Source organism: Hippichthys cyanospilos, chromosome 10, assembly GCF_059441005.1.
Source record: "Hippichthys cyanospilos isolate Australia breed blue-spotted pipefish chromosome 10, RoL_Hcya_1.0, whole genome shotgun sequence".
Lineage (NCBI taxonomy): Eukaryota > Metazoa > Chordata > Actinopteri > Syngnathiformes > Syngnathidae > Hippichthys > Hippichthys cyanospilos.
In genome coordinates this window covers 2,442,118-2,463,737 of record NC_142378.1, presented here as the reverse complement: position 1 = coordinate 2,463,737, position 21,620 = coordinate 2,442,118, and the positions used below count along the sequence as shown (strand labels likewise).

Here is a 21,620-nt window from a genome sequence, read left to right as displayed (position 1 = left end):
AGGCGCTCGATTCCATGTGTGCGCATGTGGGTGTAGGGGGGCGGGGGGAGTCACGCTTTCTCGTTCCGTATGGAGACGCCCCCAACATCACCCCCGGGCAACTGAGTCATGACATTTTTATTTGGGGGGGTGGTGATGTTGCAATTCTGTGCTATTCAAGCAGGAAATTCACATGATGGACTTTGTCTCCTGCAGGAAAAAGAGGAAAACACCTTGTTGCTGAAATGTTGCAGCCGTAGCTAGCTACAGTACCAGCTATTGAGATAAGTAGATAGACAGACAGACAGACAGACAGACAGACAGACAGATAGCTAGCTAGATAGATAGATAGATAGATAGATAGATAGATAGATAGATAGATAGATAGATAGATATCAATAGAGATAAATGGAGAAAAAAAATGAGAAAAAAAATAGATATAGAGATAGCTAGCTAGATAGATATCAATAGAGAAAAATAGAGATGATAGATAGATAGATAGATAGATAGATAGATAGATAGATAGATAGATAGATAGATAGATAGATAGATAGATAGATAGATAGATAGATATCAATAGAGATAAATGGAGAAAAAAATGAGAAAAAAAATAGATATAGAGATAGCTAGCTAGATAGATATCAATAGAGAAAAATAGAGATGATAGATAGATAGATAGATAGATAGATAGATAGATAGATAGATAGATAGATAGATAGATAGATAGATAGATAGATAGATAGATAGATAGATAGATAGATAGATAGATAGATAGATAGATAGATAGATAGATAGATAGATAGATAGATAGATAGCGCAGCATTTCTACCTTTGGTACTTAGACTCCTCATTTACTTACTGCTGACACAGCATCAGGAGCAATGGGAGGTTCTGTGTTTTGCTTCAATATTGTCACAATGATCGAGAATCAAACCAACAATTTCTTGGCTGGAAAATGACCACTCTACCTCAAATCCATGCCGCCCTAAAATCAGTGTTTCAACCCAGTGAGAGCCGTTAGACACGAAGTGGTCTGTTTTGTCATATGAAATGTTCTGACAAGGGAAGAATATTTATAAAGGTTACCCATGACTTTAAACACTGTATTTGGAATACATTACTACTGTATATTGTGTGTTAATTTAACAGTAGTAATATTATCTACCTAAATCTTGTACTCCACCCTTGTTGTTAAAATAAACTCACAATTAAGATGGAGCGTAAGACTCAAGGTGTTATCATGCCTATTTGGTTTTCTTGCGTCACCACCACTTCTGGATTTACAGGAACCCATGCAGGCTTGCATACCTCACATACAATCCTATCCAACCGCATTGCAGAAAAAAAACTCACAGTAGCCTCATCTGGCTTCTATTTGGACTCATTTTCACTGATGTTCACGCAACACAGAAGCTTGCTTGACCTTGATTCAAGGAAATGGTGGCACTCTGTGATGTTTTGGCTGCAAGGCATGCTGTTTGAATCATGAATACAGAAGACAAATAATGACCCATCCAATCGCTCAGTTATTCACATCTTTATTTGCCCGATGGGAAAGTCAAATAACACATGGGATTGTTTGGTTTTACAGGGTAAATCGGAGGTGCACTGAAAACAAGGCCTGTTTAGAAAACAACTTGCACATACAATGTGGATTACCTATGATTAGTGAGCAAGTATTTTAAGATGCAAACTAATCTGCTTGGTATGTTGGTTTTGACGATTTTGCATTTTTACAGATTTTTACAGTGTTAGCCAAAACCGTCATCATTTTATGATCAAAAATCTGTATATTATCACGGGGTTCTACGATCTTTAGTGTACAACTGTTGCTCTTTATTGTGAAGGAAACACCCAGGGAGGCGTGACCAACGTGTTCATGGTGCACTTGGTGTCAGTAGTAAATTGAAGATTTCTGACATTCAACCTCGGCTAATAATGTCAGATTATGAGTAGTATATGGATACAAACTGTTTACATATATACAATTAGTATTATTATATTAAATGGAGTACAATGCGAGATTGGGTTTTTCTAGGTAAAATAATGTCTTCAGGGATGATAGAAAAACGAACAATGCTGAGTACTTTCAAAACTTCCAGTAAAATACAAATCCCTACATAAACTTAAAGTATTTAAACGTATCTTATGTAATTGATAAACTTAACAGCTTGCAGTTTAAACGTAAAAATGGCACTTTTTAAACAAAATATGAAATCTCACTTTCATTTCAAGTTGCTTGTAAATGCACCAAAAGCGACACACCCACCCGTCGTCGAATCGAGACCTGTGATTGGTTGGTGTATCGCTATCCTCTGCGCTGATTGGTTGCAAAACCAAGAAGTAGAAACGGGAAGGAGGAAAAAAAAATCGTGTCAACTAAATCTCACGCAATCTAGTGCCACACGTAACTTACCTGTAAAGCCAGTCAAACGCCAAACAAAAGGGATCGAAAATGGGGTGCTTCTACTCGAAAAAATCCAAGCGAAAGTCGTCGGACAAGGAAGAGCGGACACCGACGACGACGACGGTAGAAACTACGACGACAAGCAACGCTGTTCCCCTTGGCAACAACACCGACGAGGCGGCACCGAAGCAGTACAGCTGGGACAAGAGGGAAAAGGTTCGGTCCATGTTTTTTTTTTCTTACTTTTGCAATGTGCACACTCAACTATGCTATTAAATAAGTTTAATCGCGTGAAGTAATCAAGTGCCGCTGTGGTGACGTTGACACTTTCTGCAAATGGAGAAGAATTCGATTGATCGTGTTAGCATTAAATTTGGACACGTTATTGTTTTACCTGTATGTCGAGACCTGCAGGTGCACTCGAGTGAGTTCTATTTTTGACCATTAAGCTTCGACTTTTTTACACTCGAGCCATCGGCCTCATTCGCTCTCTGTTGCTCACTTCATGTAACTTGTTTTAAGACCCTAATTGGATTACAAAATGCACGTTGTTTAACCGCGTTTAACCTGACCGATAGTTCAACTTCCGGTGACAGTTCAACTTCCGGATTGATGACTGCAATTTCAAAGCATTATTTTAACTTGATTTCCGTTATCCTGCATATTGAGTGCAGTTATTATTATCAAATTTTATTCTGATTGCTCAATTTCATGGTTTAAAATATATTTAAATGTAATAGCGGCTCTGTTGCTGATTATCCTCTAAACATATCTAGAGTAAGTGCACAAGTCTTAGAATCTTATTTTTCTCAAGCCTCAGTTTTTGTGTTTACCCAGGTGGACCCCAAAGACTACATGCTGACAGGCCTCAAAGATGTGACTGCAGGTCGCCTCCCCGGGAAGCTGAATGGTCAACAATTTGTCATCCAAGATTGCCACAATTGCGACATCTACGTGTTGGACCACGCGGCGGCCATCACCATCGACGACTGCGTCAACTGTCGTATCGTGCTGGGCCCCGTCAAGGGTAGCGTCTTCTTCCGGGACTGCAAGGACATCCGCTGCGTGGTGGCGTGCCAGCAGTTCCGCACGCGGGACTGTAAAAAGATGGAGGTGCTGTTGTATCTTTTAGTTATGTTATTGTACTGCAGATTGAATATCAGTGCTGTGCTTCAGTATTGGAAAATTACAATTATATCGCTTAAGTCATTCATTTCCAGCCCCGTTAAAATGGATCTGTTGAAGTCCATAGGGAACCATTTAAATAATGATTATTTCAAAATATACTGCGCATAAAAGTAAAAAAAAACAAGTAACTAAAAGTTTAAAAACAATTCTTAAAGACACAGTGCAAAGTGTTGGAGTTTAAAGTTAAATACAACTGAAATGTTGTTTAGAGGAAGCTTTGAGAAGCACAATTATAGTTCATTAATACATACAGCGATTTCAGTAGCAATTTTGATAGCTTTGTTAAGTTAAAAGTTAAAAAAGTATACGCAGCCCTCGTTAAAATGCTGGGAATTGTGAAATGAAAAAAAAACTAGACCAACATAAATCATTTAAAAACCTTTTTCCACTAATAACGTGAATTGTGACCTGCACAACTCAACAGGGAAAAAAAAAAAAGAGTGGAAAAGTTAAGTTAAAAAAAAAAAAAACTTAGATCACTCTAGATCGCTGTGTGAGGCCTGTTAGTCCAAACCTAGTTTCAGCCTCACGCTTTCTAAACTGCTCGGCTACAAAAATCGATTTCTTCTTGAAAGCTACTTTAAGATTCCCGCGTGTGAACAAGGATGGACTCGGACGATGGTTCAGTCTGCTCGCTTCTTTTCTTGAAAATAATGCGGTTACAACATCAACTAACACGAGCAGTTTATTCGCTGAAACCACCGCACTGGCGGCTAACAGCTAACTGACTGTCGCTACCATAACTCCTCCCATTACCATAATTACCATAATTAAGAATATTTCCGCTTTAGAAATCCGCATCCGTACGGCATAACTCTGCTCATATGACTGACAGATGCAATCGAATAAAAACATAATATTTTACGTTACCGCTCATAGGATGCACCCATACTTTTGGCCTTTATTTTTGGTGTAAAAAAGTGTGTCCTATACATGGAGAATTATGGTAATTGGATGCAACAGTGAAGACAGATGAAAAAATGAGGATTTAGTTCCAATTTGTTCTACTATGCCTTTCTGAGTAGCAAAATAAAAAAGCAATTTGTGTATCTAAACTAACAACCCAACCCTGCAGGTGTTCCTGTGCTGCGCCACGCAGCCCATCATCGAATCGTCCACCGGCATGAAGTTTGGCTGCTTCCAATACTTCTACCCCGACCTGGCCTTCCACTTCAAGGACGCCGGTTTGAGCATCTTCAATAACAACTGGAGCAACGTCCACGACTTCACGCCCGTGGCCGGCGAGACCAACTGGAGCCTGCTGCCCGAAAGCGCCGGCGTGCTGGAGTTGGTTCCGCCCCCCGGCGCCGACACGGAATTCAAGGCGGTGCGCATCTCGGCCGACGTGGAGCGCAGCATCGTTCCTCTGACCAAAGGAGGCCGGCGCAAGGATAGCGACGAGTCCTGCTTGTTTGTCTTCTTCGCCGGGGAGTACGCCACCGCCAATGCGCGCAAAATGATCGACGAGGTGAGGAGACGGGAATCACGTATCTTTGTCCTTCGCTTTCCAAATGGGGTTTCTTACCGATGAAAAGGCGATGGTTCATTTATTGGCAAATTAAAATGCAGAATTTATCTAGTAAAAAAAAAAAAAAGTATTTAAAATGAATGGGTAAATGCAGAATTAAAAAACAAATTACCTAAATAAATATTTGGTGGCTAATTTTAAATATTAAACTAAAATCAATAGGAATTTTTAAAATATTTTTTAAATATTAAACTAAAATCAATTGGAATTTTTTTAAGAAATCCTACATCAAGTTTTTTCCATAATATTGAGTGTTTTTTTTTTTTTGTTTTTTTTTCATTTTTAAGTCATTCACTGCCAGCCAAGTTAAATCTTTGTGGTCTATCGCAGTCAATGGAAGTGAGTGAGTTAAATGAAAATCCTCACGAGGGTTAGCACCAAATTCTATAAATACTATTTCTTAAAGTTACTTAAAGGGACACTGTGTAAAATTTAGACCGTTTTTCATTAAAAAGGAATCCATTAAATGAATAAATTACAAAAACTTGCAAGTAAATGTGTTCTTAACCACCAACAGTATGTTTGAAATATAATTGTTATCATTAATATATATTACATAGAGGGTGGCACTCTTCAAGAGGTCACCATGTCTGTTATAGCTGCGGACAGCACCCCCTGCTGTCCGTAATGAATAACTGTCTAAATCTTACACATTGTCCCTTTAAAATGCAAAAAAAAGGCGATGAAGAATTTGAGAAAATGTAAATATATTTTCTTTTAGTGTTTTGCCTTATATCGTTCCCAAATAATGTGTTCTAATGCAAAGGTTGTTATTATTATAAAATTATATTTGTAATTTTGTATATAAACAATTAAAATATAAAATAATATTGCATGCAATGAGGAATTATAGATTATATTCAAACAAAATATTTTGATTTTGTCACAAAATTTGCTTTCTTACCCAACTGACTGCTGTACTTAATTTAGTAAATTATTATTTTTTTACAGGGGATACAAGTATATGTTTGGGTATCAATACTTGGGCTTATTTCAAAGGATCTGTACTTGTAATGTCGATACAGATAGCCGAAGCTCTCTTGAAGCAGTTTTACGATCACTAAATTACAATTTAAAAGAATCGAAAATTGCCATTAATTATATGAAATCCAAAAATTTCTAAATTGGATTATAGTCGATTACCGATCTGTAAAAAGTGATCTCAAACACTCTACGTTTTTATTTAAGCAATCCATTCATGATTAGCGGGCAAAATATGCGTGAGTCACCACAGGATCTTAAAAACATGATTCGCGTGTTCGTGTGACAACTTGTTTTGCTGCTCAAAGTAACTTTGCCCTTCAACTCAGGCCACCGCCAAAGGCTTCGTTCTGATCCAGACCAAAGAGGTGTCGATGCGGCCCGAAGACGTCAAGCGGGTGTTCCAGAACAACGGCGAGGATCTGGTGGAGTGGATCAGCAAAGGTCGCACTGGTTTTGAAATTATCTCGCCCTCTGAATCACACTGCTGCAAATCAAGTGCATCCATCTCAAGGATGTACAAATTTTTGAGTTTGAGGTTGTGATTTTTTTCTTTTCTTCAATGCAAAGGTCCCGTCATCGCCCTTGAGCTTAATGGTGACGGCGTTGTAGAAGCGTGCAAGACAATCGCCAACGAGGTGTTCAATGGCACTAAGGTCAGCAGAGTTTCCCCCCCAGCGCATTATAAGCCTGGCAGCCCGCCATGCTTTTTCTGCCTTTCCGCCAGGCTAAGCGACTAGCTAAACTAAGCTACTAAAAACTCTCCAAAATCTAAATAGCCTACTTTGAAGAATCTAAATTCTAAAACATTCCGTTTTGATGAATATGTTTTTGTTTACCATATGATTCCAATAATATATCTTCATAATGTATTCGTGTACAAGTCAGCAAATGTCTAATGAAGAGCGGCTGTTTCCAAACTTTTGACTGGTACTTTACATTTTTTTATCCTCAATAGAGAATGACAATTCCAACATAATAGGGGAATAACATTTGGCGCTCTCACTGTACAGTATGTCTGCTTTATACTGCCCCCAAGTGGTCAAGGTGTGCGCATCAGAGGGAGCAGCACAATGTCAATGAAATAAAGTGAAAATTGTGTATTTGAAATATTCAGTTGCGGCGCTACTTTTTTTTCTAATGTGGTGTAGTATTGTAGAGGCTTATTTTCTTGGATTAAAGGAAAAGATTAAATCAAAATCCATCCTTTTTTTTTTTTTTTCTCCACAGGTTTTCGTCTCAGACAACAAGAACACATCTTCCCGTGATGTGGACAATTTCTTCAACTTCGCTGACATGCAGATGGGCTTGTGAAGAGTGAGATCCATATATATATATATATATATATATATATATATATATATATATATATATATATATATATATATATATATATATATATATATTTTTTTTATTTTTATTTTTTTCCTGCACTGTCACAATCAGTGTGTGTGGGCCACAAACCGTATCCACACCTGCGGCTTTAATGATTGAATCACAGGTGTAAACACACAAGAAGGGTTAACCACGAGTTGTAGTATTTATGACCTGACTAAGTAAATTTGAATGTTCATGTCGGAGATTCACGCTAATGCTGTCCACATTTCTACCACTAGCTCTTTGTTAGCTGCTGCTAACTGTTAGCTGCTGGCTTCACATGTGGCAAAAGTACTCACGTTCTATACTTATGTATACATTTACACACTTATTAAAAACAAAAAAAAATGAAACAAAGGCAAGAGAACAACCTACTGAAATGTCCCAAATTACAAAAAGCAAAATTTATTGTTACCACCACCTTCTTGTCTTGCTTTTCCCACAAACTGATATTCGTTCAGAAATATTGAATATTAGACCCAAATATTGGGGCAAATCCATTATTTTTATACTTCTGACCACGGGATGATATCACTGTGCATTTTGATGATGAATTAGCATTTTCACCCGATTAAAAGCCCGAAACTTTAAGCAATTTAACTGATGTTTCCGAGAGAATTAATAGATTAAATTATAGATTAAATTGGTTAATAATGTGCAAAAATACCAAGCCATCTGGGGACTAAAGAAGAGAAAAATAGATATTAAAGTAAACATTAAAAATCTATTTAAAAGGGATGTCTAAGAAGTCTCGAATAAATAATTTGCAGAATTGTGTATTGCAATCCAGCATTTTCCGTAATTTTCCGTTCTGCTAAACTGCAATTTTTAATTTCATAAAACTGCTCCAAGAGAGCTGTGTCGCGAGTACCGATACCTTAAAATAAGGTCAGGTATCGGCCAGTTACCACTACTTGTCTATCCCTACATTTGAGTACAGTAACTTAAGTATTTGTACTTAGTCACTAAGTATTTGTACTTAGTCACTAAGTATTTGTACTTAGTTACTTGCCACTATTGGTCAAGTTATGCTTGTGTGTGTTGATATATTTAAATTGTATTTATTTTGCTCGCTTTCTGTCAAAATGTGAACGTGTAGCTAAGTGTTGGTTCTCTTCACTGCCTGAAACATCAGGAGCACAAGAATGCCTCATATTTATGTTTAAATCTTTATAAGGGTTGTCACGCTTATGTACGAAATTCCAGTGTACGAAGGAGCACACCTTTTGTTTACTGAAAAAGAAATGAACATATATGCTGTTTTTTTTTTTTTTATGTAGGCCATCATGTGATTAGTTTTTTGTACAGTGTGTTTTATATGCTTTGTTGAATGTTTTGTATAGAAACCAATTGATGTTCGACGCTGTATGTTTTTTAGTAAAAGTTTACATTTGTGACCCGTTCTTTGTTTGTTCTCATGTAGAAAAATCCGTGGGAGTTGGTCAAATCAATGCTGACTTCCCCTCATGTACAAATCAACCGTGAATCACGCTTTCACTTCTGCCTAAAATCGTTTCATATGGTATTAATTTCAAATGACTTGCACCTTGTAATCTTCGAGATGCGTGTAAAGGACCATCGTGTATTATGGTAAAATATTTCACTGAAATTGCTTAAGAAATTCTTAGAGATTTAAACGAAAAAGTATATCACTTTAAAGTTCAATACAAAGCTGAAAATGATAGTATTTTTTTAAATAAAAGAACTGTTTAAATGTCTGGTTAGCACCTCTGGAGGTCACATGTTTGCCTCTGGCTCTGGCCTTCCAGTGTGAAGTTTGTATGCTCTCCCTGTGCCTGACTGGGCTTTCTCTAAGTACTAAACCAAAACAAAGTGCAATGTCGATGAGATGATTCACCCGCACAGTTTGAACAAAATGATCAATTTAAATAATCAGCAAATGATTTGAAAGTGTTCTGTTTGTCGATTGTTGACCCCCTGGTATCATATATTTTGAAGCAAAATGGTTTCAATTACTCTTAATATTAAATGTTTTATTTTAATCATTCAATTCAGTGTATTTTTTAAACTGTATTTTTGGCTAACCTTAGCCTACTACACCGTGGCACAGTGAATGAGTGATTAACACGTCCACCTCACAGTGCAGAGGCCGTGGGTTTGATTTCCACTTCGGCCTGTCTGTGTGGAGTTTGCATGTTCTCCCCGTTCCTGTGTGGGTTTTCTCTGGGTGCATCAGTTTCTTCCCACATTCACAAAAACCATGCACGGTAGGTATTTTTGACACTCCCAATTGACTTTAGGTGTGTTTGTGTGTGGTTTTTTCATTGTGTGTCCTGCGATTGGCTGGCAATTAATTCAAGGTGTGCCCAGGCTATTGCCCGAAGACAGCTGGGATAGGCACCAGCACGCCTGCAAACATCGTGAGGATAAACTGCAAAGAAAACGGATGGTTGGAATTATGGATTAGCCTGCTCATTGGCGATCATAAATTGACTAAATATGTGTTTAGTGTCCACCCGCCTCAGCGCATGACGCCGGTATCCAAATCAAACACACACGACGGTCTGAAGCGAAACCGGCGGGGTTTAGGACCCGGCGGGCTACGCGGTACAATAGCGCTGTTGTGCGGTGTTGGTGGGCCGACTGCCTGCAAGCCCGGGAGGTGAATCTCCCCCAAGAAAAGCCTCAATTTAACCCATTATCACGCACAAATGCTTCTCATTTTGTGTCTTTATGCGGCGTGTTTGACAGTGGACAGCGTACGGATGGGATAAAGAGGACCTAGCAGCGTTTAGACTTAAGGTAAAATGGTGGAATATGCCCGTGTGTTTCCTAGCTTGGAGTGCCAGGACGTGCCCTCGTGGATGCCTGCTCTTAAAACCAGGCCGTCCTTTGTTTGCGAGGCGTTTTTGCTTTTAATCGGTTCCCTCGTCGTTTGGTTGCACTGGCGGGTTAAACGGACGTTTAGTTGTTCACCCCCCACCTCGTCCCCCGTTTTAAAGGCTCCACTGTAAGGAAGTGACATGTCGGTGGCGCCCATGTTTGATTTGGCCCTCCACTTCTCCCGCTTCCAAACCGTTGGCGCCAAAGCTCTTTTATAGGCGTCGTCTCGATTTATCCTCCCCAAAACACCGATCGTGCTGTGGTTGGAATCAGATTTTTCCAAACACGAGTGGAGCGATGTAATTTGGGCGCTTGCCGCAATGTGATCGTTGTTTTCGAGCTTTTTCTTAACTGCGGGTGCCACTTGTGTGACGTCACATCCGGAAACCCTCCCCCCTTCCTCTTGGTTACTTTGTTTGCTAGCTGGTTGAAAAGCTTAGCTTAGCCTCTTTTCACGTGCTATTGCTACTAGACCCCACACGACAAAAATACTCATCCACCATACTTAAGTAAATGACTAACACTATGTATAAAATGCGTACAAAGACAAAATTTGTAGGAAATTATTTAAGTTTGTAAAAAGTACAAACTCGGGAGTGTTATTAATGTATTCTGTTTAAAAAGCAGTTTCCCTTAAATTGGAATCTCTTTTTGCTGTTTCGACCTACATATTTTTGTACTATTTACAAGGATGCGGGTCACTCCAGAATCTTGAAAACTATGAACTAAATTATTGCATTAATGTTGAAAAAAATCATGCCAAATTGGCCCTTGCATCCATTTTGTGTGTGCAACCCCCAGAGGAAAACATGTTAATACCCCCATCCTCCTTTTAAGTTGTCATATACATGTTGTGTTGTGGAAACCATTCATGTCAACAGCAGATGTTTTCAAGTCCTCTTTTCCCCTCAAAAATAGATTCTGGAGCAATTACGATTGACTGGGGAATCTGCCTACTCTCTTCATTGGTTACGTCAGCTTTCCCACACAAAACCGTGAAAAAAGTCACAATCACATGAGCTTTCTATATATATATATATATATATATATATATATATATATATATATATATATATATGTTTCAGGTTATAAGCGACCAATGTATTTTCTGTAGTGTATTAATTGTGTATTCCAATCATACCTGCCTTACGGATTTAAAAAAATAAAAAAGTGAAGTGTTGAGAGTCTCTGTCCCTGAAAAACACTTACGCTCTCACCGACAAATAGAAATCCTGCCCATTTTTTAAAGGTGTGAATGCTTTTGTTCTGTGATTAACCTGCGACCATTCCATAGTGTTTCACCTCTCACTAATGGTCAGTCGGGATGGGTCCAAGCTCAGGCACAACCCCAGTGAGGATATAAAAAAAATGGATGGATGTTTGCATGTGTAGCATGACCTTAAATGACCACATCCACCCCCACATGGGGAATGCCAGGCATGTCCCGGTTGTTCAAACAACACCTTTGGTCCACTGACATGCTAATACATCATGGGGAAAAAAGTGACAATAACTAGACCACCTGAAGTGGAATAGACTGTTTCACAGGAAAGGACAAAAATTGACTTTTCGATAGCTGGACAACCTGGTGGATCTTAATGTTTCACAAGACAGGATCAAAACTGACGATTTGCCACTCAAAGCTTATTTGACCAAGCCAATGCCAAAGGCAAGCTAAAGTCTAGCGTAAAAAAAAAAAAAGAGAAGTGTGTGAGACCACCAGATTTATTTTGCCAACAGCACCTGTTCTTTCTCTTATTCTCAGAGATGAAACTGTAATCACTTGAGTGTCCATCAGAGGAAGCCTCTAGCATGCTTTTCAGCTGGAGCTTTATGGTATGACAAACTCTTTTTTACTTTGACTTGAGAGTCGTGATTTTTGAAATCTTAAAAATATGTACCGTTTTTTGTGTTTTGGAGACATTTTTTTAGTACCGTAAATGGCAATATATCAGCGTCAAAATAATTTAAAAAAATTAAACAATGCCAACTCCCAAGTTCTTAATGTTTATTGAGAAACTTCAGTTTTGCATAATGTTTTTCCATATAAGAGTGAGAAATACATCTTTTATCTTCACCTATATGTCAATTTCTCAGAAAAAAATAAGTTAAATGAAAACAAGTGAATAGTTTTTCTTGAACTTAAAGTTCTCCGAAATTTCAAAAGATCAGAAATGTTAAAATCTCACTTCTTTATTTTTATTTGAGACAAACAAAAGATGCAGTGCTCCCAGGTTCAACAAAATCTGTTATAAAAAAAAAAGGCTTTTTCAATAAATAAGTTTTAAATTTTTTATTGGCCATCAGATTTCACAAATGACAGATGCCCATATTCCTCAAAATGCCCACAACCGGTGCTGATAATTGTCTCTTCTTATAATCAGTCTATCCCTTGTCGAGTTGTTTCATTGCTTCACCCTGGGTTGCTTAAAATTGATTTGGATTTAAACTTAAAACTCCTAACTTACCACTGCCGTTGATGACTTCCGCATCGCAGTAGCATGCAAACACTGTGTGGTACTGAAGGCCCGCACGGCATCCATCTTGTCTGCAGGATGTGACAGGATGAAGCGTCTCAGGACCTCCAGCAGCAGCGACACCTCTGACAATGAGAGTGAGTCCCCGCAACGCAACTTGATGACAAAATGGCGTCATTTATAGCTGACTCAAGCTGCCGCGTTTGCATCCAGGTCCCTCAACCTCCTTCTGCTCCAACAAGTATGGCAGCAAGCCGGGCACCCCCGCCGCCGACCCCAAGAAACCGGCTGAGGTAAGTCCCTCTGTTGCGGCCAACGCTCGGACCTATCTGCTAGCTCGACGCTTTTCGCAGGTGTTTCGAAAAGACCTGATCAGCGCCATGAAGCTGCCCGACTCGCATCACATCCCGCCGGAGGACTACTACCTGCTGGCCGACACCTGGAAGCAGGAATGGGAGAAAGGGGTTCAGGTTCTGGCCAGCCCGGACACCATCCCGCAGGCATCCGTCAGGTACCGCCCAAAGTCAAGCGCAGAAGTATCTCGGCCTGTCGCCATAACGAAAAATACGGCGTTACATCTCCTTATGAAATGTATTATTTCTGAAAGTCATTTCATAATGTGAATGAGTTTACATAAGTAGAAGTGCTTGCCGTAACAAATTTTACAATTACATTTGTGCACAATACTTCATAATTAAATTTATATCGCAATTATATATCATGTATTTATGTATACATATATCTGTGTATCAATATCAGTATATAATATAATACAAGAATACCTAAAAGGGGTAGGAAATAAATCTACAAACTGTTTTTTGTATACAGTACATATGATTGAAATATGGTCGTAATAAATTCATAATCATGGAATTCAAAGTGCATCATGTAAAGCGTAATAAAAATGCTGTTTATTTACCTTTGGAGTTGGGTGAACGTGTGAAGAGAAGCGTGAGTGAGAAGCAAAAAGATGGTGGGGGACGAAGGAAGAGGCAAACGTTTGACAGATGGGAGATTAAAATTTTAGCGAAAAGCTCCCCTAAAACTACCTGTACTTTGTGCTTTACCAATTTGCGCTGTGACAAGAGACAATATTTTTCCAAAAGGGTTTTCGTGATATGATTTTTCGTAAGTAGAGACGCTCATAAAATAGAGGTCGAAGGTACCATCATTTGATGATATAATAAGTTCCCAAAAATAGTTAACCATTATATAGTTAACCATATCAAAGTGCGCAGAGCCATTTATATCTATTACGCCAGCCTATATGGAGCACTGGAGTGCTGCTAGCTAACGGCTAATTCAAAGAAGAAGCCGTATTATCCATTACCTGTCTTCACAATTGAGTTCATTTTCATGTTCAGGATCATTGCGGAGAGGTCCAAGGAGATTCTGTATGGGCACCAGAAGAAGTACATCCAGTGCTCAGGTCAGGAATCCACGGAGCCGGCCTACGTCAACATCAAGGAGCTGGCGGAGGCCATGTGCCGCTACGACCTGGATGACGTGGACATCTACTGGCTGCACGCGCTCAACACGCAGCTGCTCTGCATGGGTGAGCCACCCGCTGCGCTAGGGCCGGGCAACGAGTCGCTATCAAATCGGTATCCAGATAGCGTTCATTGCAGTTCATGGCTTTGGATGTCAAAGATCTATTTAACTGGGCTAATTAAGGCGTCGCTATAAAAAAATAAATAAAACCATATCAGTCAACTTTGGGGACTTTTGATGCTCATGCTGCCCGCCGCATTCCATCTTTCAACGTTTACGTTAAAGCCAGCCAATGACAGTCATCTGACAGGGGAAGAGACACACACAAGTTTCCTGGTTTTGAGGTACAGATTTGTGCTGCAAAGTCATAGAAATACATAGAGTACACTGATTTTAAGTTTCCCAAAACGGTTAACCATATTATATAGTTAGCCATATCAAAGTGCGCAAAGCCATTCATATTTATTACGCCAGCCTATATGGAGCACTCGAGTGCTGCTAGCTAACGGGTAATTTAAAGTAGAAGCACTGGCAAAAGGTCATGTGTCAATGTAACAAAGTTGTTTGTTAGCGCCCTCAGTTGGCGATTAAACGTGAGGTCAGAACAACGATGTGCTGTTTATATCCGGAGTCGGGAGCAAGAGTTGCAGTTGTAAGATTAGCCACATTGTTAGACCGCAACACCAGGAACGTCTTCATAATCAAAGCATACGTCCTTCTGTGGTTTTTATATTTTTATCTTCCTAAAAAAAAAAAGGCTAAAGCCATCTTAATGCCATTGTCATCCAGGTGAGGATCCCGTTGACGAGCTGACGTTGGAGCGCACCATGGAGGCGCTAGAGGGCCAGTGCCACGACAACATGAGGCACGCCATCGAGACGGTGGAGGGCCTCGGCATCGAGTACGACGAGGACGTGGTGTGCGACGTGTGCCGCTCGCCCGACAGCGAGGAAGGCAACGATATGGTTTTCTGCGACAAGTGCAACATTTGTGTTCACCAGGTCGGTGGCAAAAGGTTGACTGAGTTTAGAACGACTGTAGCCCTAATTGGGCTAAAGATGTGTAAGAAATAAATAAATTGAATTTTAGTCATCCCATACGCCTCGAATATTTAAAAATATTAAACCACGCATTTTATATCTACTGTAAACAACAAAATGTTCAACCAACCATTGAAAGTCCACTAACTTAATGCTAACCTATATGAGAAACGCCATAGATGGGCTACATGAAATTACACAATGTTATAATATTCTATTCGTCCATCCGTTTTTCTACAGCCGCTGCATGCACCAAATACGTGGCAAAAAGTTGACTCAGAATGGCTGGATTTGGAATCACTCACTTGTGTTCCGCTCCCTAATCAAGCTGAAGATTTGTAATCATAATAAATAAATACATGTTAATTTAAATCATCACACATGCCTGAAACATTTAAAATTATTAAAGCATTTTCAACCAACCAATGAAAGTCTGCTAGCTTAATACGAACCTATAATATGAAACGCCATAGACGGGCTAATAGAAATCAGCAAGAATTGTACATAAAAATGTTACCTTCTATAGAACTTTTTGAAGCATCTTGTGGGGTAGACCTTGTCGTTTTTTTGACATGTTGAGTAATTTGGTGCGACAACACTGTTGAAATTGTGATAAACTGGGATCACGGCTGATAACGTTCAATATAGTGAATTTTGTGGAGAAATTTTCTGGAAATGTACCTAAAAAATATTCACCCTTTTTGCAACCCGACTCACAATTCATTGTGAACAGTAGTTAAAAATGGTGAAGCCTCTGCATTTTGGACAGGATAAAGCAGAATTTAGAGATATGATTGGATGTCTTAAATCAGCTCCAGTTTTCATGAGGAAATATCGATTGATCAGATCTGCGAAGTAAGAGATTACCGCAAACACAATCTTGTTCACTCTGCGGACATTCTGTGCGGTTATTGTTGATAATTCAAGATTTATTTGCATATCTTTTGACCACATAGGTAATCAGTCATCATTTTTTTAACACCGAGACCCCGATTGTGTAAAATGTACTCAATAACGTCTAAAAAATGAGCAGCTGGTACCTGAAGTCGGCATACCTCCTTTCCCCGCCAGGCCTGTTACGGAATCGTCAAAGTGCCCGTGGGGAATTGGCTGTGTCGCACGTGCGTGCTGGGTATCGACCCCCAGTGTCTCCTGTGCCCCAAAAAGGGCGGGGCCATGAAGGCGACACGCGCCGGCACCAAGTGGGCGCACGTCAGCTGCGCCCTGTGGATCCCCGAGGTAAAATCCCGACAAAACAAGAATCTGCAAAATGGTGTGGATCACTAGCTCACACTGTCCGTTGACGGCACGCAGGTTAGCATCGCCTGCCCCGAAAGGATGGAGCCCATCACCAAAGTGTCCCACATCCCACCCAGCCGCTGGTCGCTCATCTGCAGCGTGTGCAAGATCAAGACGGGCGCGTGCATCCAGGTCAGCCCGCAAGTGATCGCCGCTTGACAAACGCGGTGAAATTCATCTGACTGCAGTATTTACATTTAATTTATTCGCCCCCTGAGTTATTTTGACTTCTTTTTTTAAGGTTTCAGACATATTTATTTCTTCATTTGTTCCATCATTCAATTGTGTATTTATTTATTTAATTATGTGTTTGGCAAAAAATGCATGGTATTAACTGAAGTATACAAGTTAGTGCTCCTTTTTAAGTACTAAAGTAATCGATTATTTTCGATATCTGTCTCTGTGATCAATTAACTGTGTGCAAGTTTTACTTAGTGCTACCTGAGGGAATTAAGTTCTAAAGGAATCGATTATTTTAGATAACTAATTGCTAAAGTAATTAATTGAGGTATACAAGTACTGCATAGTGCTACTTTAGGTAATTAAGTACTAAAGTAATTGATTATTTTAGATATCTGTCTCGTGATCAATTAACTATGCAAGTATTACTTTGTGCCACCTCGGGTAATTTAGTACGAAAGTAATCGATTATTTTAGGTAACTAATTGCTAAAGTAATTAATTGAGGTACAAGTACAAGTTCTAAAGTAATCACTTTAAGTAATTAAGTACTAAGGTAATCTGTTTTAGATCAGTAATTGTGAAAGTAATTGAGGTGTCCCAATACTGCTTAGGGCTATTTCAGGTAGTTAAGTACTAAAGAATTTGATTATTTTAGATAACTAAGTTCCAAAGTAATCGATTACTTAAGATAATTAAGTACTGAGATATTTGATAAGTTCAGGTAGTCAAAGGCTCTTCCTTATTCGTTCGTGATATTAGCAAATTGTTTTAAGTAATTTGAACCCTCTTTCTAATCCGGGTCGCGCCGCACATCTAACCCAGCGTGAAATGCGGCCTTTCCCCAGTGCTCGGTGAAGAACTGCACCACGCCCTTCCACGTGACCTGCGCCTTCGAGCACAGCCTAGAGATGAAGACCATCCTGGACGAAGGCGACGAGGTCAAGTTCAAGTCGTACTGCCTCAAGCACAGCAAGCCCAAAGCGGCGGGCGAAGCCGGCCTGAGCCCGGCTCGCGCCAAGCCGCCGCCGCCGCCCTCCGACTCGGCCAAGGTGGGCCCGCGGGCGCAGCGGCTGCGGGAGCTGGAGGAGGAGTTCTACGCGCTGGTGCGACCGGAGGAGGTGTCGCGGGCCGTGGGGCTGTCGCCGCGCCTGGTGGACTTTGTCTATCAGTATTGGAAGCTGAAGAGGAAGAGCAACTTCAACAAGGCCCTGCTGGCGCCCAAGGAAGACGAGGAGAACCTGGTGCTGCAGCCGCACCAGGACAGCATCCACACGCGCATGCGCATGTTCATGCACCTGCGGCAGGACCTGGAGAGGGTCAGTGCAATTCCTTTTTGTGTTTGTGCGAGTACGGCGGAAAAAAAACAAGACACATATGAATGTAAGTGTCTTCGAACTCCCGAAATTATTTTGGAAGCTGATAAACCCTCAAAACCAAATAAAGCTACATTCCAAAACGAAACTTGTGACTGCAACTACACCCTGAGCTGGTTGCCAGCCAATTGCAGGGCACACAAGAGACAAAACAATCATTCACGCACCCAATCACACCTATAAACCTAGAAGAGAACCCACGCGGGCTCGGGGAGAACGTGCAAACCCCCCGAGCCCGCGTTTACTTTGAGGCGGTCTGCTCCACCAAACCGCCTAGTAAACATATAAAAGTAAACATATATTAAAATGTTTTAAAATGGCTGTGTTGATTGTGTTTTGGTGTAGGTAAGAAACTTGTGCTACATGGTGAGTCGGCGGGAGAAACTCAAGCTGCTGCAGAGCAAAGCCCAAGAGCAAATGTTCAACCTACACGTCAATCTCATGAGCCAGGAGCTCTCCGCTGGTGAGAAAATAAGTCAAAATGCCAAAACACGGCAAATTCAAAACAATTTTGACTTTTATTTGATCTATTTTATATCAATAACTCCCTCTTCTAATTAAAGTCCAAAATGTTTGCCTTTCACAAAATACTTCTGTGAAAGTAGCATAGAAGCGTATTGTATGAGAATGAGAGAAAATGCTACGATACAACCATAATTACCTAAAGAAAGTTTTCTGCACACACCACCGATACACCAGCGCCATCCCAAGGCAAACAAGTGAACTGCGTATCAACATAATAGCGTGTGCTATTTCTGTAAATATGGGTGGCATATGAAAGATCGATTTCCATCCCGTACTTTGAATTGCATGTAGGTAAAAACCTAGTTTGTATGTGTGGAAACACTGCCATCCAATGGTCACAATTATCACTACAGTGTTCAATTGGCTTATATTAAGTAAGCATGAGTCAAGGGTGTCAGCTACCCTCCATAATATAAAAAAAAAACATGACTAGAATTGTATTGTTATTACGAGAATTTAAAAGACGAGAATTCTCGCCAATGGCACCGAAAGACTTAAAAGAGGAGTTCAAAGGGTTTAAGAGCGTCCGGGGGGGCTTGGAACGTATCAGGCGGTTTCGATGTAAAACCTGCGCCTCTGCAAAATTTGCAAAAGTCACATTATGAAATGACTTCTAGAACTAAAATAATTTTGTGGGTGGAGCTACCGCTGTAAATGGTTGCTTTATATTTAGCGATGAGCAGTGCGACCTCTTGATTGCTCTCCATCGTAGGACGGGTATAATTATTTTTTTTTAACATTTTTAAAAGCATCCGTCACAAAAACATTTATACATATCGCCCAGGTGTACACAGAAGACACTATAATCAGCGTTTGTGTGTCCAAAGGTCTCGCCGCTTCCTTCCCGGTGGAGAGCGTTCTGTTCAGGCCTCCCCCGAGGATCACGCTGAAGCTGAAAATGCCCAAAGCCTCCGGCTTGGGAAACTGCCACGTCGCGTCCAAATTGGCCAACGGGCCGCTGTGCCCGGACAACCGCGGGAACGTGTCGGAGCGCGCCAGCGAGGGCCTGGGCCAGGGAAAGCCTCAGCTGCGCGGGCACGCCCGGCGCGAGGAGCGCGCCAACGGACGGGTGGCGGGGAAAAATGCGGGCCCCCGTGCGGGATTGCGCGGCCACTCGTCCGACGGCAAAGCGCAGCAAGAACGCGCCTCGCAAAACGGCCTCTTGGAGAAACTGGTGGCGCAGAAAGACAGCTCGTGCCAGACGCCCGGCGAACCCGGCCCGCCCAAGCAAGCGCTGGACAAAAACGCTTTCGGGAAGTCGGCCATGGAGCATTTCGGAAGGTCCTTCAAGGAGGCCACCATGAACTTGGTGCGGAGCACCGAGAACATGCGGGCCTCGGACAAGCTGGCCCGCAAGGAGAAACTTTGGCCCAAGCCGGTTTCGGCCAACAACGCCCGCTTCTACCACGACAGCGACGGCTACTGCCCCGACCTGGAGCTCAGCGACTCGGAGCCCGAGGCTAAGGGGAGGCGCCGGCACCGGGCCGGTCCGCCGCCGCCGCCCCCGGACGCCTCCCGGAGGGGGGGCGGCAGCGGGCGGAAGGGCGGCAGCGGGCGCGGGAGACAGTCGTTAGGCGCCGCCCCGCCCTGCGTGCGGAGGTGACGACAGACTGGGTGAGATTAGCGTGCTAGCCGGTTAGCGCCGGGTTTGTACGTAGCACAACTTTTTACTGAACTTCTATACGCCGTCGCTCATCGCGCAGTTGGATGTAAGTTGCGACAATTGGACCAAACCCATACCGATTGGCTAGGCCACGCCCCTCAAAGATGCATAATGCTAATTCGGGTTCTCGCTCAGGCGACAGCTCGAATGAATTTCATCCCTTCAACTCGGTATGTTTTTGTTTGTGGGCGCCAAAGCAATACTTTTATACTAAGGATTAGACCCAAGCACGAAATTTGGGAGGATGGAGGTGCAACGACGTTAACAGTGGCTGCAAATGAACAAATGTCAAGAGTCTTTGTTGTTTATTTTCTTAAAAAAAAAAAAGAAAAAGGTTGCCTTGAACAAAAATGTCAGACTAGAAATGTTGCCAACTCATGAAATTGCGCCGACGGAGCGCCTCAAATTTTTCAAGTTTACATGGGTGTCATCACGCATTCGCTGCCTTCACTCTTTTCTTGTTTCATTCACCATTTGATAATAAAGAAAACCCAGACCTTTTCTTTTGGTTTCTTTAAGATGAACCATAATCTGCATGACACTTTTTTAACATAAAATACTTCATTTTTATTACTTTTTAATCTATTAAAATATTTAGAAACGTATAAAAATAAATTTGAAATGTATTTTTAAATGTAATTGTTAAATCATTAATTACATTTTAAATAAAGGTTCAAACCTGAATTATTTGTTCAGTTTAAATACAATTAACAAATAAGTAAATTATTCACCGTGAGATTATGTAATGAAATTTGCTTGAAGTGAAATATCGATTACTTTGCTTGAAATGATCCCAAATTTTTGCAAAACACGTGCAAAAAAAATAAAGTTGCAAACAAAAATTGAAACATTAAAAGATGCAAAAAGACAGATGCAAACCTAAGAGGAAACAAAAAACACAAAATGGACAAAGTCACTGACCACAGCGGTGCGAAAGTACTATTATTAGTAGTCAATAGAAGAAAAAAATCCTTAATGTTATATTTTTTTTTAAAAACAATGACGTAAATATATTTTATTTTCTTCAGTACAAACATTTTCTCAGGAAAAATAGCTGTAAAGCCACAAAAATTTCCCCTTTACAGCTATTTTTCCTGAGAAAATGTTTGTACTGAAGAAAATAAAATATATTTACGTCATTGTTTTTTTAAAAAAATATAACATTAAGGATTTTTTCTTCTATTGACTACTAATATTAGTACTTTCGCAATCCCCAGAAAGATTACAATAGCTGTAAAGCCACAAGAATAGTTACTTTATCACAAA

General features: G+C 40.6%; 2 protein-coding genes across 3 annotated transcripts; both read left to right on the top strand.

The window, feature by feature from the left end:
* The first annotated feature begins 2,329 nt into the window (after nt 1-2,329).
* Nucleotides 2,330-8,857, top strand: rp2 (RP2 activator of ARL3 GTPase). The gene is made up of 7 exons (XM_088426683.1): nt 2,330-2,602; nt 3,224-3,499; nt 4,650-5,042; nt 6,413-6,527; nt 6,654-6,739; nt 7,314-7,443; nt 7,495-8,857. Exons 1-6 carry the CDS (start codon nt 2,435-2,437, stop codon nt 7,395-7,397), a joined length of 1,122 nt encoding a protein of 373 aa, XP_088282809.1. The 5' UTR covers nt 2,330-2,434; the 3' UTR covers nt 7,398-7,443; nt 7,495-8,857.
* Nucleotides 8,858-10,023: 1,166 nt separating this feature from the next.
* jade3 (jade family PHD finger 3) lies at nt 10,024-20,857 on the top strand. Of its 2 annotated transcripts, XM_088426565.1 has the most exons (12): nt 10,025-10,223; nt 12,070-12,140; nt 12,859-12,918; nt 12,995-13,074; nt 13,135-13,292; nt 14,146-14,336; nt 15,062-15,273; nt 16,384-16,551; nt 16,627-16,743; nt 17,639-18,109; nt 18,512-18,629; nt 19,519-20,857. In XM_088426565.1, exons 3-12 carry the CDS (start codon nt 12,870-12,872, stop codon nt 20,292-20,294), a joined length of 2,340 nt encoding a protein of 779 aa, XP_088282691.1. In that variant the 5' UTR covers nt 10,025-10,223; nt 12,070-12,140; nt 12,859-12,869; the 3' UTR covers nt 20,295-20,857. The 2 variants fall into 2 exon arrangements, with proteins under 2 accessions (XP_088282692.1, XP_088282691.1); XM_088426566.1 differs by lacking the exon at nt 12,070-12,140 and having other exon boundaries at nt 10,024-10,223.
* The last annotated feature ends 763 nt before the right edge of the window (nt 20,858-21,620 follow it).

Bases quoted from the DNA above. Each gene is read 5' to 3' on its own strand.
- rp2 (XM_088426683.1), top strand. From the start codon at position 2,435: ATGGGGTGCTTCTACTCGAAAAAATCCAAGCGAAAGTCGTCGGACAAG. The intron at 6,528-6,653 runs GTCGCACTGGTT...TTCAATGCAAAG, and splicing joins GGTGGAGTGGATCAGCAAAG to GTCCCGTCATCGCCCTTGAG. The intron at 6,740-7,313 runs GTCAGCAGAGTT...TTTTCTCCACAG, and splicing joins AGGTGTTCAATGGCACTAAG to GTTTTCGTCTCAGACAACAA.
- jade3 (XM_088426566.1), top strand. From the start codon at position 12,870: ATGAAGCGTCTCAGGACCTCCAGCAGCAGCGACACCTCTGACAATGAG. The intron at 13,293-14,145 runs GTACCGCCCAAA...TTTCATGTTCAG, and splicing joins ATCCCGCAGGCATCCGTCAG to GATCATTGCGGAGAGGTCCA. The intron at 16,744-17,638 runs GTCAGCCCGCAA...GCCTTTCCCCAG, and splicing joins AGACGGGCGCGTGCATCCAG to TGCTCGGTGAAGAACTGCAC.